Here is a 13,276-nt window from a genome sequence, read left to right on the forward strand (position 1 = left end):
CTCTCTCTCTCTCTCTCTCTCTCTCTCTCTCTCTCTCTCTCTCTCTCTCTCTCTCTCTCTCTTTCATCCCATTTCTGTAAATTTTTTAAGTCGGACACAATTGCGTTTAATCCGATGCGTTTCGTTTAATCTGACTCGTCTCGAGCAAAATCCTTAGAACGTGTCACAGTTGTTGACGAACTCCATATATGTCGATACAGGCGATCGTCAAAACGTCATGTCAAATAAGCACTAACATGATCATGCTACCCTTTTCGTATTTCTCGTTCAGTGGGTTGGAAAATGGTTTAGACGTAATGAAGTTAGGAGCTTCTCAAACTGTCAAAACTGAGAGTTATTACCGAAGGGTTACGCACAATAATATTACAATTATAATAATATAATTTATAATAATAATAATAATAATGATAATAAATAATTACTAGGCAAGCCTGTCACCACACACAATAATGATACTCAATTTTGATATTTCGATGAGCTCCAAACTTTATTATGTATAAATTGTTTCGCAATTCATTACATAATATGTGTTTCTCGTACCATATTTAATGAAACGTGTTTACCATATTTAATGAGAAACACATGTATAAAAATTTTTCCGCAAACTTATTTTTGCAAAATTTTAATATTTTTTACTCTTCTAAATTCAGTTGCAAGGGTACAGCAATGCTCTTTGAAATTTTCTTGAGCAAAGCAAACGCACATTTGGTATGCACAAACTACAGAATTTTTAACCAAATAAACAAATATTTACGCTGACTGACAACTCGACATGATAAGTTTGACACTTACATATCGAGCAATATTGCAATTCATACTTGCATGTATTTTCACTATGTAAAAGTATTATAGTTCTGTGCAACCAATACGACATAAACTTTGCAGAACAAGATCAGTATTTTGCCGGTTTGTTTCAAATGTAACATTTTCTTTAAACATGATACGAAATTTTGCTCTCCGTGAGAAAAAAAAAAACGTTGTTCGAAACGAAGTGCTCGCTTTAGGAGTTCATTTGTTATCTCACATAGTTGGAAGTGTACGGAGGAACACTTTGTGAGGAAGGAACGTAAAAGTACATAACAAACGCGGTTTTAAAACATGCTGAGTAATATACCGAGAAGGTCCAGCTGCGTAATAACTATGTCCGTCTTGTAGCGGAAGGTAGTTTGCCCGATGAAATGCACGTCCAGCATTATGTCGTTCATGGTATGCAAAGGTACGTTAGAGTACCGGGTGTTGTAGATGTAGTAGTCGCATTCCGGCGGGCAGTCGCAGATCATAGCAGGTCTGTCCTCGGGGAGCTCTTCTTCCTCGTGAACGACGTAGTCGTTGAATAGGTCTTATTTTGCGTCAGCACGCATTCAAAGGATAAAGAGATAATTTTGCGCGATAAATATACGCACATTCGCGAGACACGTGACGGGACACCCGATAGAGACGTTTGCTTACCGTTGAAATCGGCCAAGCAGACGAAATCCTCCGCGTTGCAGTCACGCTCCGAGGCTGAAACGTAACGAAACGTTAATGATGTCGCCGTCGTCGTCGTAGTCATTGTCGACGTCGACGTCGATCCTGGAGATATGAAGCCGTACTTAAGGGGAACAGGAACGACGGGTTACAACCGCAATGCTTGATGACGTAGGTGCGTTTGCAGTGCGACAGACAGCTCTCCTGGTTGTACATGCCGGTCTGGTCATACTTGCACGGTGCCTTGTTCTCGTCCAGCACGAGCACGCTCTGGGTGGCGAAGCCGGAGATGCAGTCCACGGATAAACTGACCAACGAACCCGACGGGATCATGGTGCCGCTGTTGGGCCAGACATGTGGCTCGTTTATTATTACCTTGATACCATTGATCTCGACTACAACACACATACAAGCACGCTTATATCACTGTGAGTCGTCACGGAGCCTTCGCAATCTTTCGCACAAGAACTTTTATCGGGCTCATTTTCATATAATCCCGTGCACGGCGTAAAGTTTGTTGAAAAAAAAAACCAGTGCTCTGTCAGTAAAATTTTCAAGTATGCACGGAAAAAACAATATGGTTGATCCATACAGAAATCTAGTTGTGCCAACCAGATTCAATAGTAAAATACGGAACAACTATTTATGTGATTGCTGTAACCAAAGAGCAATGGCTGAGTAATACATGGTTAATACAAACGCGGCAACTACAAATATATATTTATACACTCAGAACCAGTTTTCATATGTATACATCTCTAGCTGTGCGCATAGTGAATTGCTTTTGTTTTCTAACATTGCTGCTTTGCAATATAGCATTGATTAATGCAACTATCGATATTTAGCTTGTCTATGCAAAATGATCCCCTTATTAATTTCTAGTTGCCACAACCAGATCACACGCAACTTCATTGATGTAGTTGACACACCAAAATAAGTAAGTCAAATCAACCATATACATAACTATCATACAAAGATATGTAGAATGATGCAGCTATTTGTTTACAACTAAATATTTTTCGTTAAGTGCACCACATCTCTTTTCTCCGTGTGGCATTCCCTCAATACGGGTTTTCGTCAGCTGCGCGAGTAATCGTCGAATCCGCCTACGGTAAAAAATATCTGCGATCCTCCTTTTCCCTTATTTTGATCCGCGAGCCAATTGTTTCTTTTCTTTTCTCTTCTATTTTCGTCGCTGGCTACTGCTGGGGTAACTTACAACCGACACGGAGGAGGTCTTTGGGTGCGACATTTCAATAACTGCCTCGCAATACGGCGCCGATACATCGATTTTGCAGTTTACGATAAATCCCTCCTGCGAGTGCGCACAGGGGTAATAAAGGAGTGACATTACGGTGGAACGGGAGTTGCGCGTTCTATATAAAATGCGTGATGGTGGACGGTGGGTTTCGCGAGGATATTAAAATCGTATTTGCGAGATTCCGCGGCGCGCGTTTGCATAACGCGCGGATTAGTAACGATGTGTCGTTTGTGTACACTTTGTCATTTAGCACGGATCTCGACAGAAATAATATTAGTTATTAATCCACCACGGTTTATCCGAGTTTACGTTCTGCTTGCCATTATGGTTGCCGCCACCTCCATCGCCGGCTTATATTTATGCTATATATTTGTTCAAATAATATGATTACATCTCTTGATCAAGATAATAAACATTGCGCGATATGGTCTAGAGCGTTATTGCGGCGGCAAATTGTTGAAAAACCTTACGGGTCTTAATGTGGACTGCCAAAGGACTTTCCGACTAGAAATTTATCTCATAGTCTGGTTGACCTCAATTGGTCGTCAGGTTCGTATAAGATAATATTATCAAGTCCTCAGAAGTCTTCAGAAGATGTAACGCGCGCGCTGCATGATCATCAGGACTTTACTAAGAATTCATTACGAGATTCTTCGTTAAGATCCTAGTCGTTATAAACTTACAAAGGTCTTCCTTCAGTTTTCATCAAGACATAATAAGGTGTACCACACTGAGAGAAAAATGTATGATATTTGGAACTATAATGGCATAGTAAAAATATTATAGTTAGGAATATAATTTTTATAGTAAATGTTACCATAATATTTGTAATATTTACAATATAAGTATAGTATAACTGACCCGTGTAAAATTTTTACCAAGAATTATAATTATTTGAAATAAAAAATATGGTAAGGTGGCAAATATTGAATGGTAAGAGAAATTAACTATTTTATATAGTCAATACAATTGGAATATTTGGCAAATATAAATACATGTAACTATTACCATATATATAGAGTAATAAGATGGTGACTATAAATCTGTGTTCATTCTACTATATCTTCATGTTTAGATGAACTATAAATATATGTTTGAGGCCAAAACGAACTATAAAATATAGTGAGATTATAGTTATTCCAACTATTTTTTTCTCTCAGTGCATGGTTAAAATCACCTTACATTTATCTAATTATGCTTTTGTACGCTATCAGGCGCACCTGATCAAAATTTTTCGGCATAATCTTAAAAAAATCTTCCTTATTCAATCCTTGCCATACTCAGATATACCATAATTAAAATTACTTTACATTTACCCAGCTAGGACTTTGTAACTTAATATCATATCTGATTAAAATTTCTAGTTGAAATCAGAATAAAATTCGCGTAATCATGTATTTATACGTTTGAGCATCCACGAGCTACTTCATATCGCGAAAACTTTTCAGATTCCCAGCAAGGTGTTCGCCGTCGTATCGAAGCGAATTTCCCGACCGAGTTCTTTAATTCGCGTCGATGAAGTTCTGAATCTTTTAACACGATACAACGTGGAGGCAATATCCAGGTCCGTGACTGGACCGTGAATCAGCGGTCGGTCTCAACCGCGCTGAATCGACCAGACAATTTATTTAAGACGATCAGGCGCTTCTTCAGTCGAAACAAGTGTCAGCAGGACCGATCTTTTCAGCCGTTCAATCCGTTCGGTCTCGATACACTTCCTCAGTTCTTCGTGTAACGTCGGCGAAAGATCAAAGGCCACGTCCACGTAGAATATTGCATCAGAGTCGTCTCCGTACTTACCGGAATCCGGTGGCTTCGTTATGTTTCCCAGGTGAATCGTAACCTTGACACCGCTCCACTCACCGTAACCGGACGCTTTTCGTGGTCGCGACTCCGACTGGCGATCGCCGCCGCGTGGAGCTCGTGACGAGGATGGCTCCGCCACTTCCGAATTGAACGAGTAGCAGAATCCGTACTCGGTCCGCTGTACTTCGAAGATCTCGCAGCAGTTGCGATCGCTGTTGCGCCACCAGCAGTTGGTCATGAGCTCGTCGCAGCGCGGCATCGTCTCGTACAGCACCTCGGTCATGTTGATACCTGCGGCTCGCGATGCGACTCCTCGTTATTTCTGCTGGCACGCACATGGGTGTGAAAAGGTTCCGAGCAGCGAGAGGACGATATCGATTTCGGCAACGTTGCCAAAATCTATACAGTAACGCCACTGACGTTTCGTGCATTAAGTGTAAAGGAGATCGGGACACGTCCACGAACTTTTTAGAATTACCTTACTTTCCCGTCCCGTTACGATTGATCGTGCGAAAAAGACAATCTTTTCCTGTGTTTTCATCTTGCGAAAACGCTGAGTTTAAAAGTCTGATTCACAAGCAATTCAAGATAGGTTGATAACATGTGTAATACATGTGTTTCCTGCAGCTTGGCAAACATTCCATTGTATAAGATTTTTTAATGATTCCATTGTATAAGATTATTTTTGAACATTCCATTGTATAAGATTTTTTAATGATTCCATTGTATAAGATTATTTTTGAATATGATTTACTATTGCTGTCTTGATTTAAAAAAATGCAAAATATAGTGATTTTAGTTTTTTATTTATATTTCTATGTTTTCTTCTTGTGAAAAGGCTGAGTTTAAAAGTCTATGATTTACAAGCAACTCAAGATAGGTTGACAACATGTATAATACATGTGTTTCCTGCAGCTTGGCAAACATTCCATTGTATAAGATTTTTTAATGATTCCATTGTATAAGATTATTTTTGAACATTCCATTGTATAAGATTTTTTAATGATTCCATTGTATAAGATTATTTTTGAATATGATTTACTATTGCTGTCTTGATTTAAAAAAATGCAAAATATAGTGATTTTAGTTTTTTATTTATATTTCTATGTTTTCTTCTTGTGAAAAGGCTGAGTTTAAAAGTCTATGATTTACAAGCAACTCAAGATAGGTTGACAACATGTATAATACATGTGTTTCCTGCAGCTTGGCAAACATTCCATTGTATAAGATTTTTTAATGATTCCATTGTATAAGATTATTTTTGAACATTCCATTGTATAAGATTTTTTAATGATTCCATTGTATAAGATTATTTTTGAATATGATTTACTATTGCTGTCTTGATTTAAAAAAATGCAAAATATAGTGATTTTAGTTTTTTATTTATATTTCTATGTTTTCTTCTTGTGAAAAGGCTGAGTTTAAAAGTCTATGATTTACAAGCAACTCAAGATAGGTTGACAACATGTATAATACATGTGTTTCCTGCAGCTTGGCAAACATTCCATTGTATAAGATTTTTTAATGATTCCATTGTATAAGATTATTTTTGAACATTCCATTGTATAAGATTTTTTAATGATTCCATTGTATAAGATTATTTTTGAATATGATTTACTATTGCTGTCTTGATTTAAAAAAATGCAAAATATAGTGATTTTAGTTTTTTATTTATATTTCTATGTTTTCTTCTTGTGAAAAGGCTGAGTTTAAAAGTCTATGATTTACAAGCAACTCAAGATAGGTTGACAACATGTATAATACATGTGTTTCCTGCAGCTTGGCAAACATTCCATTGTATAAGATTTTTTAATGATTCCATTGTATAAGATTATTTTTGAACATTCCATTGTATAAGATTTTTTAATGATTCCATTGTATAAGATTATTTTTGAATATGATTTACTATTGCTGTCTTGATTTAAAAAAATGCAAAATATAGTGATTTTAGTTTTTTATTTATATTTCTATGTTTTCTTCTTGTGAAAAGGCTGAGTTTAAAAGTCTATGATTTACAAGCAACTCAAGATAGGTTGACAACATGTATAATACATGTGTTTCCTGCAGCTTGGCAAACATTCCATTGTATAAGATTTTTTAATGATTCCATTGTATAAGATTATTTTTGAACATTCCATTGTATAAGATTTTTTAATGATTCCATTGTATAAGATTATTTTTGAATATGATTTACTATTGCTGTCTTGATTTAAAAAAATGCAAAATATAGTGATTTTAGTTTTTTATTTATATTTCTATGTTTTCTTCTTGTGAAAAGGCTGAGTTTAAAAGTCTATGATTTACAAGCAACTCAAGATAGGTTGACAACATGTATAATACATGTGTTTCCTGCAGCTTGGCAAACATTCCATTGTATAAGATTTTTTAATGATTCCATTGTATAAGATTATTTTTGAACATTCCATTGTATAAGATTTTTTAATGATTCCATTGTATAAGATTATTTTTGAATATGATTTACTATTGCTGTCTTGATTTAAAAAAATGCAAAATATAGTGATTTTAGTTTTTTATTTATATTTCTATGTTTTCTTCTTGTGAAAAGGCTGAGTTTAAAAGTCTATGATTTACAAGCAACTCAAGATAGGTTGACAACATGTATAATACATGTGTTTCCTGCAGCTTGGCAAACATTCCATTGTATAAGATTTTTTAATGATTCCATTGTATAAGATTATTTTTGAACATTCCATTGTATAAGATTTTTTAATGATTCCATTGTATAAGATTATTTTTGAATATGATTTACTATTGCTGTCTTGATTTAAAAAAATGCAAAATATAGTGATTTTAGTTTTTTATTTATATTTCTATGTTTTCTTCTTGTGAAAAGGCTGAGTTTAAAAGTCTATGATTTACAAGCAACTCAAGATAGGTTGACAACATGTGTAATATATATGTTCCTGCAGCTTGGCAAACACTCTTTTGTATACAATTATTTTCTAATGAATATGGTTTACTGTTGCTGTTTTGGTTTAGAAAAAATTCAAAATAGTGATTTTTTTATTTTTATAGTTTTTTATTTACATTTCTATACTTTCTTCTTGTAAAAACCCTGAAAGTCTACGGTTTAAAAGCAATCCAAAATAGATTGACAACATGTATAATACATGTGTTTTTGCAGCTTGGCAAACACTCTATTGTATAAAATTATTTTCTAATGAATATGATTTACTATTGCTGTCTTGGTTTAAAAAAAAATGCGAAATATAGTAATTTTAGCTTTTTATTTATTTTATTGTAATATGTGCCCAAGTAGGAATTGTATACGTTTCGTCAATACGGAAAAATGGCCCGATACTGGGTCGATACCGAAAAGCGGATGTCCGATTTTGGTACTGGCTCAGTACTGGGCCTAATATAAAAAAAATAAAAAAAAATAAAAATGTATTATTGGTACTGGCTTCGTACTAATGTTAGGTACTGGATAGTCGTACCGTACGTATACTGGGGCGTTACCGAAAAGTATTTGTCATTTTCGGTACTGGCCCAGTATTAAAAAAGCTGTATTATCGGTACTGACCCTTCGTAGAATCAGTACTGGATACCCAAGTAAAAATCGTATACAATCTGCCAATAGAGGATATTTGGCTAGTATTGTACGAATACCGAAAAACGGACGATACCAATGTCTTTTATGGGAAAACGGAAGAGGTCACTAACGCGACACCTAGATAGCTCAATGATAAGAACGTTTGCCTGACAAGCGGAAAACTCGAGTTCGATTCCAGCCGTCGCCCCGAAGATATGACTATTAAAAAGACCTGTATAGGTACGAGAGCAACCAACCTCCCTCCGGCCATGGTCTGATCTTTCTTTCCATACTATATAGTTGTGATATTAACAATTGTACAAATAATAAAAATGACTAGGAATCGATACTGGCCCAATACTGGGAAATAGGTACTTCCCCAGTGCTAGGAATCAATACCTTTTTATATTGGTATAGTACTGATTTTCGGTACTGTGACAGTACTGTTTTCCGATACTGGCCCTTTCCTATCATCCTAGTATCACTCTAATACTAAATCCGTACTGGCATCTGGTGTTATGCCAGTAACGTTTACCATAAATCAGTACTGGGCCACTTTGATGCCAGTAATAAATTCCTACTTGGGTGGTTCTTTATGATGAGAATGCCGATCTATCATTTTTGACAGAAGAGTTTGTATAGAATTATAATATATTATATTTGTCATAGAGCGAGTTGACGTGCGTGATCTCGTGTAGCATTTTGTATTAATGTAATCTGATTTGCGGACATATATTTTATCCATTTATTTTTTCGATTTCAATCGTTGCATGAATGAAGATTACTTTTATTATACAACGATGGTAACATCGCACAGTTGCAAAAAAAAACTTCATTTTAACTAATAACTTCATTTTCACTCAAGTTTATTCATTCACGATGAAAAATGTTAACACGAAATTTCAAGACTGTAGAAAATTTACTTGGTTGCTCTTAAATCAGATCTTTTACCTTCTTATCAATTGCGATATTCTCTTCGATTTTAATAAAACTCAGAAGAAAGTATCTGTGTCCTAAAAGGAACGCTTCGCAATTCCGTTCCTCTCACGATAAATACATAAATAAAGCATTCTGCGGACCTATCTCTGTTGCGAATGTGTCCCGATTTCACCTACACGTACACGTGTCGGTACACTCCCTAGTGGTAAAGCGTCAAAGGAGTGAAATTGGCTGAAGTAAGAAAAGAACGTTACTGGTCGTCCACGGTCGTCGCTCTCGCACGGTGAAGTCTGCATAGGAGTTAAGGAACAGGTTGTCCTACCCGAGAGACCGTGAATACTTTGACTTCGGTTCCTCAGGAAATCCAGCTCGTCAAAATCCCCGAAGCTCATCATGGAGAGCCTCCCGAGTATCTTGCGAAAAGTTTCGAGACTCGCCTTGTCCGTGTCATTAAGGAAGATCCTCCGTTCGAGCTCGAGAGCCCGGCTCCAGTCCACCCGGTCGTTCGGGCACAAGGTCACGCTCGGGAAGGGCAGGCTGGAGATTCTATAATGCATCGACTCGATGTCGATCGATGTCGGCGCGGCCTAAACAAATTTATGCGGCGCGGTCACGCTGTCGATACTGTAAAGCCCGATAAGAGAGCCCATTGTATAGCCGCGATATCATCGACACTCAGTATCGCGGAACGCTGTTCGATATCGGAGATAATTACTAGCTCGAATCTTCATGAGAGATTATGTACAAAGCGAACCGATCACCTGATGCGGCCACGGAATACAAAAAGAGCATAAACAGCAAGACTTAAAGGGATGTCAGACATGGCTTTATCGGCAATATATTTGATCCTTTCCTGCGAACTTTACGACGTATTACTTGTACAGAATGTTTTTACGCAAGGAAAGTACGTGCGAAAAACATTGTTCATTGTAACGTAAACTTTACTCGTACGACGAAAATGATAAAAAATTTTGAAATTTACATCTCGAGCTGTCAGTTAGCGTAAATGTTTGCCTGACACAAAACTTTCGTAGCTCGTATACAATTTTCCATTAGTACAGTTTCATTCCCTAGACATAGTGACATCGGACATTTCCAGTCAGATGTACCACGCCGAAATATCCGTGCATCATAACAGTTGATTATTCGAGAATTCGGCTGTTGCTCGAATAATGAACAGTTATGACGTACGAATATTTTATATATGTGATGCCAGCCTGACCGAAATTTTCAAATGTCACTATCCTAGGGAATAAGATTGTATTAATAAAAAAACTGTGTATTGTAATGAACGCGTGTGTTTGCCCTGCTCAGGAAAATCTCAAAGAAGATTGCTATATCTTTGCAGTTGAATTTACAATTGAGCTTCAAAATATACGAAAAGTTTGCAGAAAGATTTCTATGTATCTGTGCGGGGTTATATTTTCCATTAAATATGGTGGAAAACAAAGCTGTACGCAATTATACAGGCTATCTGACGTTAACATATAATCTCTTGCGTGTACGTAGATAAAATGTACTAAACAAAACATTTCTCTACCATTTTGCGAACCATACTAAATTTTTAATTATTAATTAAATAAGACTGTTGAATGGTCGTGCGTGATACGCGTTCCCCGCTCTTCACTCCTACACGGAAAAAAGAGATGTGATGCACTTAACAAAAAATATTTAGTTGTAAGCAAATAGCTGCATCATTCTACATGTCTTTGTATGATAGTTATGTGTATGGTTGATTTGACTTACTTACTTTGGTGTGTCCACTACATCAATGAAGTTGCGCGTGATCTGGTTGTGGCAACCAGAAATTAGTGAGGGGATCATTTTGCATAGATAAGCTAAATATTGATATAGTTGCATTAATCAATGTTATATTGCAAAGCAGACAGTTAGAAAACAAAAGCAATTCACTATGCGCACAGCTAGAGATGTATACATGTGAAAACTGGTTCTGAGTGTATAAATATACATTTGTAGTTGTCGCGTAATGAGCCGCGTTTGTATTAACCATGTATTATCACTGTTGCAACATAAGTAACTCAGCCATTGCTCTTTGGTTACAGCAACCACATAAATAGTTGTTCCGTATTTTACTATTGAATCTGGTTGGCACAACCAGATTTCTGTATGGATCAACCATATTGTTTTTTCCGTGTAGCTTATTGCCGCTCGACGTTAAACGTTCGAGTATACACTGAGAGAAAAATATAGTTGCTTTCGGCGTCAACTATACTCCTTTGTGATTTTAACCATAAAAATAGTTTGGAAAACTATTGTTTTAGTAAGTGTTATTAGAAAGATGGTTCTTTTAATTACTTTTCTGGTTAAGATCACAAAAATGTATAGTTGACGCCAAAAGCAACTATATTTTTCTCTCAATGTAGTAACATTGCGTTAAGCGAGTGTCGAATGTTGAGCGTCGAATGGCGATAGACCAGAGGGATGTGGCGCGCTGATTAGCGCTGTCCAGGTCTCTTTAGTATTCTACGCACACACTGAGAGAAAAATATAGTTGCGTCTACTTTTTTGTGATTTTAACCAGAAAAATAATTAGAAGAACCATCTTTCTAATAACACTTACTAAAACAATGGTTTTCCTAACTATTTTTATGGTTAAAATCACAAAAGAATATAGTTGACGCCGAAAGCGACTATATTTTTCTCTCAGTGCAGTATCACACGATCATTCACTAATCTTCTTTAATTACAAATCTCACGTGGTTGTTTGCAAAATGATAGAGGAGTTTTTTGTTCAGTTTAATTTAATCTGCATGTAAACGAGAGTATTATAGGTTATTATCAAACATCTTGTATAAAATCTATATGTAAAAGGTATACGAAGTGTGATTGTGTTAGTGCTTGACTGACACGATGTTACGACAATCAGTTCTACGTTATTAATATTTTTCGGGCTCGTTACTCATATTTTGACATAAAACAGTAACCCTTAAACAGTAAGAAAATTGATCAATCACAATTGATTATTGTGTGATTGATCAATTTGCTTACTATCTACTGTTTTGTGTGATTCTGGCTTTGTTTCACTATTATTACCTGGAATCGGGACGCCAACGTGTATATGACATTACTGGCGACGATAGAGGACGCGGCGAACATGAGGAGCCACAGCAGTCGCTCGACGGCATGCAAATCGGGGTTGACGACGTATCGCAGAGCGTGGAAGGTCGTTTGCGTGCAATAGTAGTTCAACGCGTGCATGATCCTTCTGCACTGCTTGCTCAGGCTGTGTTTCTTGTGCGGCTTGACTCGCACGGCCGCTCTCTCTGCGACTTTCTTTAACTCCTCCAAATGCGGTTTCATATTTAAAAAGACAGCTCGGGGAACGCGAAGAGACTAGAGATTTCCATGCGACCTCCGAAGATCAAATCGAAATTAAAAGATCCTCGACAGGTCAAGATTGACTCCGGCTGCGCGGAGCCTCGCGTCCGGGATAAATAAATCAGCAAATCAAGAGGGGAGAGGCACTCCTAAAACAAGACAATCCCCTCGCTCACCCTCCTACCGCCGCCACACAGCTGAGTCCCGAACACTTAACACCGACAGGATGAACACATCCTTATGGTCCGACCCCTCGTGGTCGAAAGCGTACTGAAGCATCCCTCTCGAAAGCGTCCTTGCGACTAAGGACGGAAGAAGGTCGAGCACGCCTTACCCCATCTCTTCCTTCTCCAACTTTTTACCACCATTGGCGGATCTGTGTAAATAAAATCCAATCAATTACAGGTGAGATAGGGGAAATGCGAAGGTGGAAGGGACGGCGAAAAGGGTCGGACGGGCGGAGAGGCGCACATGTTTGAACGCGCGCCCCGATGTGATCAGGATAATTCGGTTAGCGTGATTGTTGCGCAAACAGCGTCGACACGAGCGGAGAGGGATGCCACCACCCCTTCCTCCTCTGCCATTCCGGCTTCAATGTCCGCGAATAATGAAGAAGCCCCCGGGGATCACGCCGGTTTTGATTGCATCCCCCGGTATAATGCGGACAAGAGAAATCAGAACTCAGCGATTCGTTTGGCGCAACGTCACGCCGCCGAAAGCCATCGACGTTTCGACCGTTCGGTCTCGATCTCTCGAGTTCGACGAAATTTCGGTTAATTAGAGGCGCAATATTCATTCGGTCGGCGTGCGCGCATCGGTTTTCGTGTGACTGTTTCAATACCAGCGAAATGAGTTTTCTTTGGGAAACGAATGGCTGGCTTATCGAGAGAGAGAGAGAGAGAGAGAGAGAG

The 13,276-nt window shown here is 37.7% G+C and overlaps 1 protein-coding gene across 1 annotated transcript in view; it reads right to left on the bottom strand.

Moving 5' to 3' along the window:
* The window catches only part of LOC116841372 (pickpocket protein 19-like), an 11,775-nt gene extending 2,323 nt beyond the window's left edge, over positions 1-9,452 (bottom strand). The window contains exons 1-4 of the mRNA XM_032809201.1: positions 9,349-9,452; positions 4,529-4,825; positions 1,593-1,862; positions 1,450-1,503 (exon numbers count right to left, since the gene is read on the bottom strand). Of these exons, the coding sequence (XP_032665092.1) occupies positions 1,450-1,503; positions 1,593-1,862; positions 4,529-4,825; positions 9,349-9,421 (694 nt within the window). The 5' untranslated portion in view covers positions 9,422-9,452. The remainder of the gene's footprint in view (positions 1-1,449; positions 1,504-1,592; positions 1,863-4,528; positions 4,826-9,348) is intronic.
* Positions 9,453-13,276: the final 3,824 nt, after the last annotated feature.

Source organism: Odontomachus brunneus, unplaced genomic scaffold (genome assembly GCF_010583005.1).
Source record: "Odontomachus brunneus isolate Ranch 3 - 2012 unplaced genomic scaffold, Obru_v1 Obru_scaffold_015, whole genome shotgun sequence".
In the NCBI taxonomy this organism is placed as follows: domain Eukaryota; kingdom Metazoa; phylum Arthropoda; class Insecta; order Hymenoptera; family Formicidae; genus Odontomachus; species Odontomachus brunneus.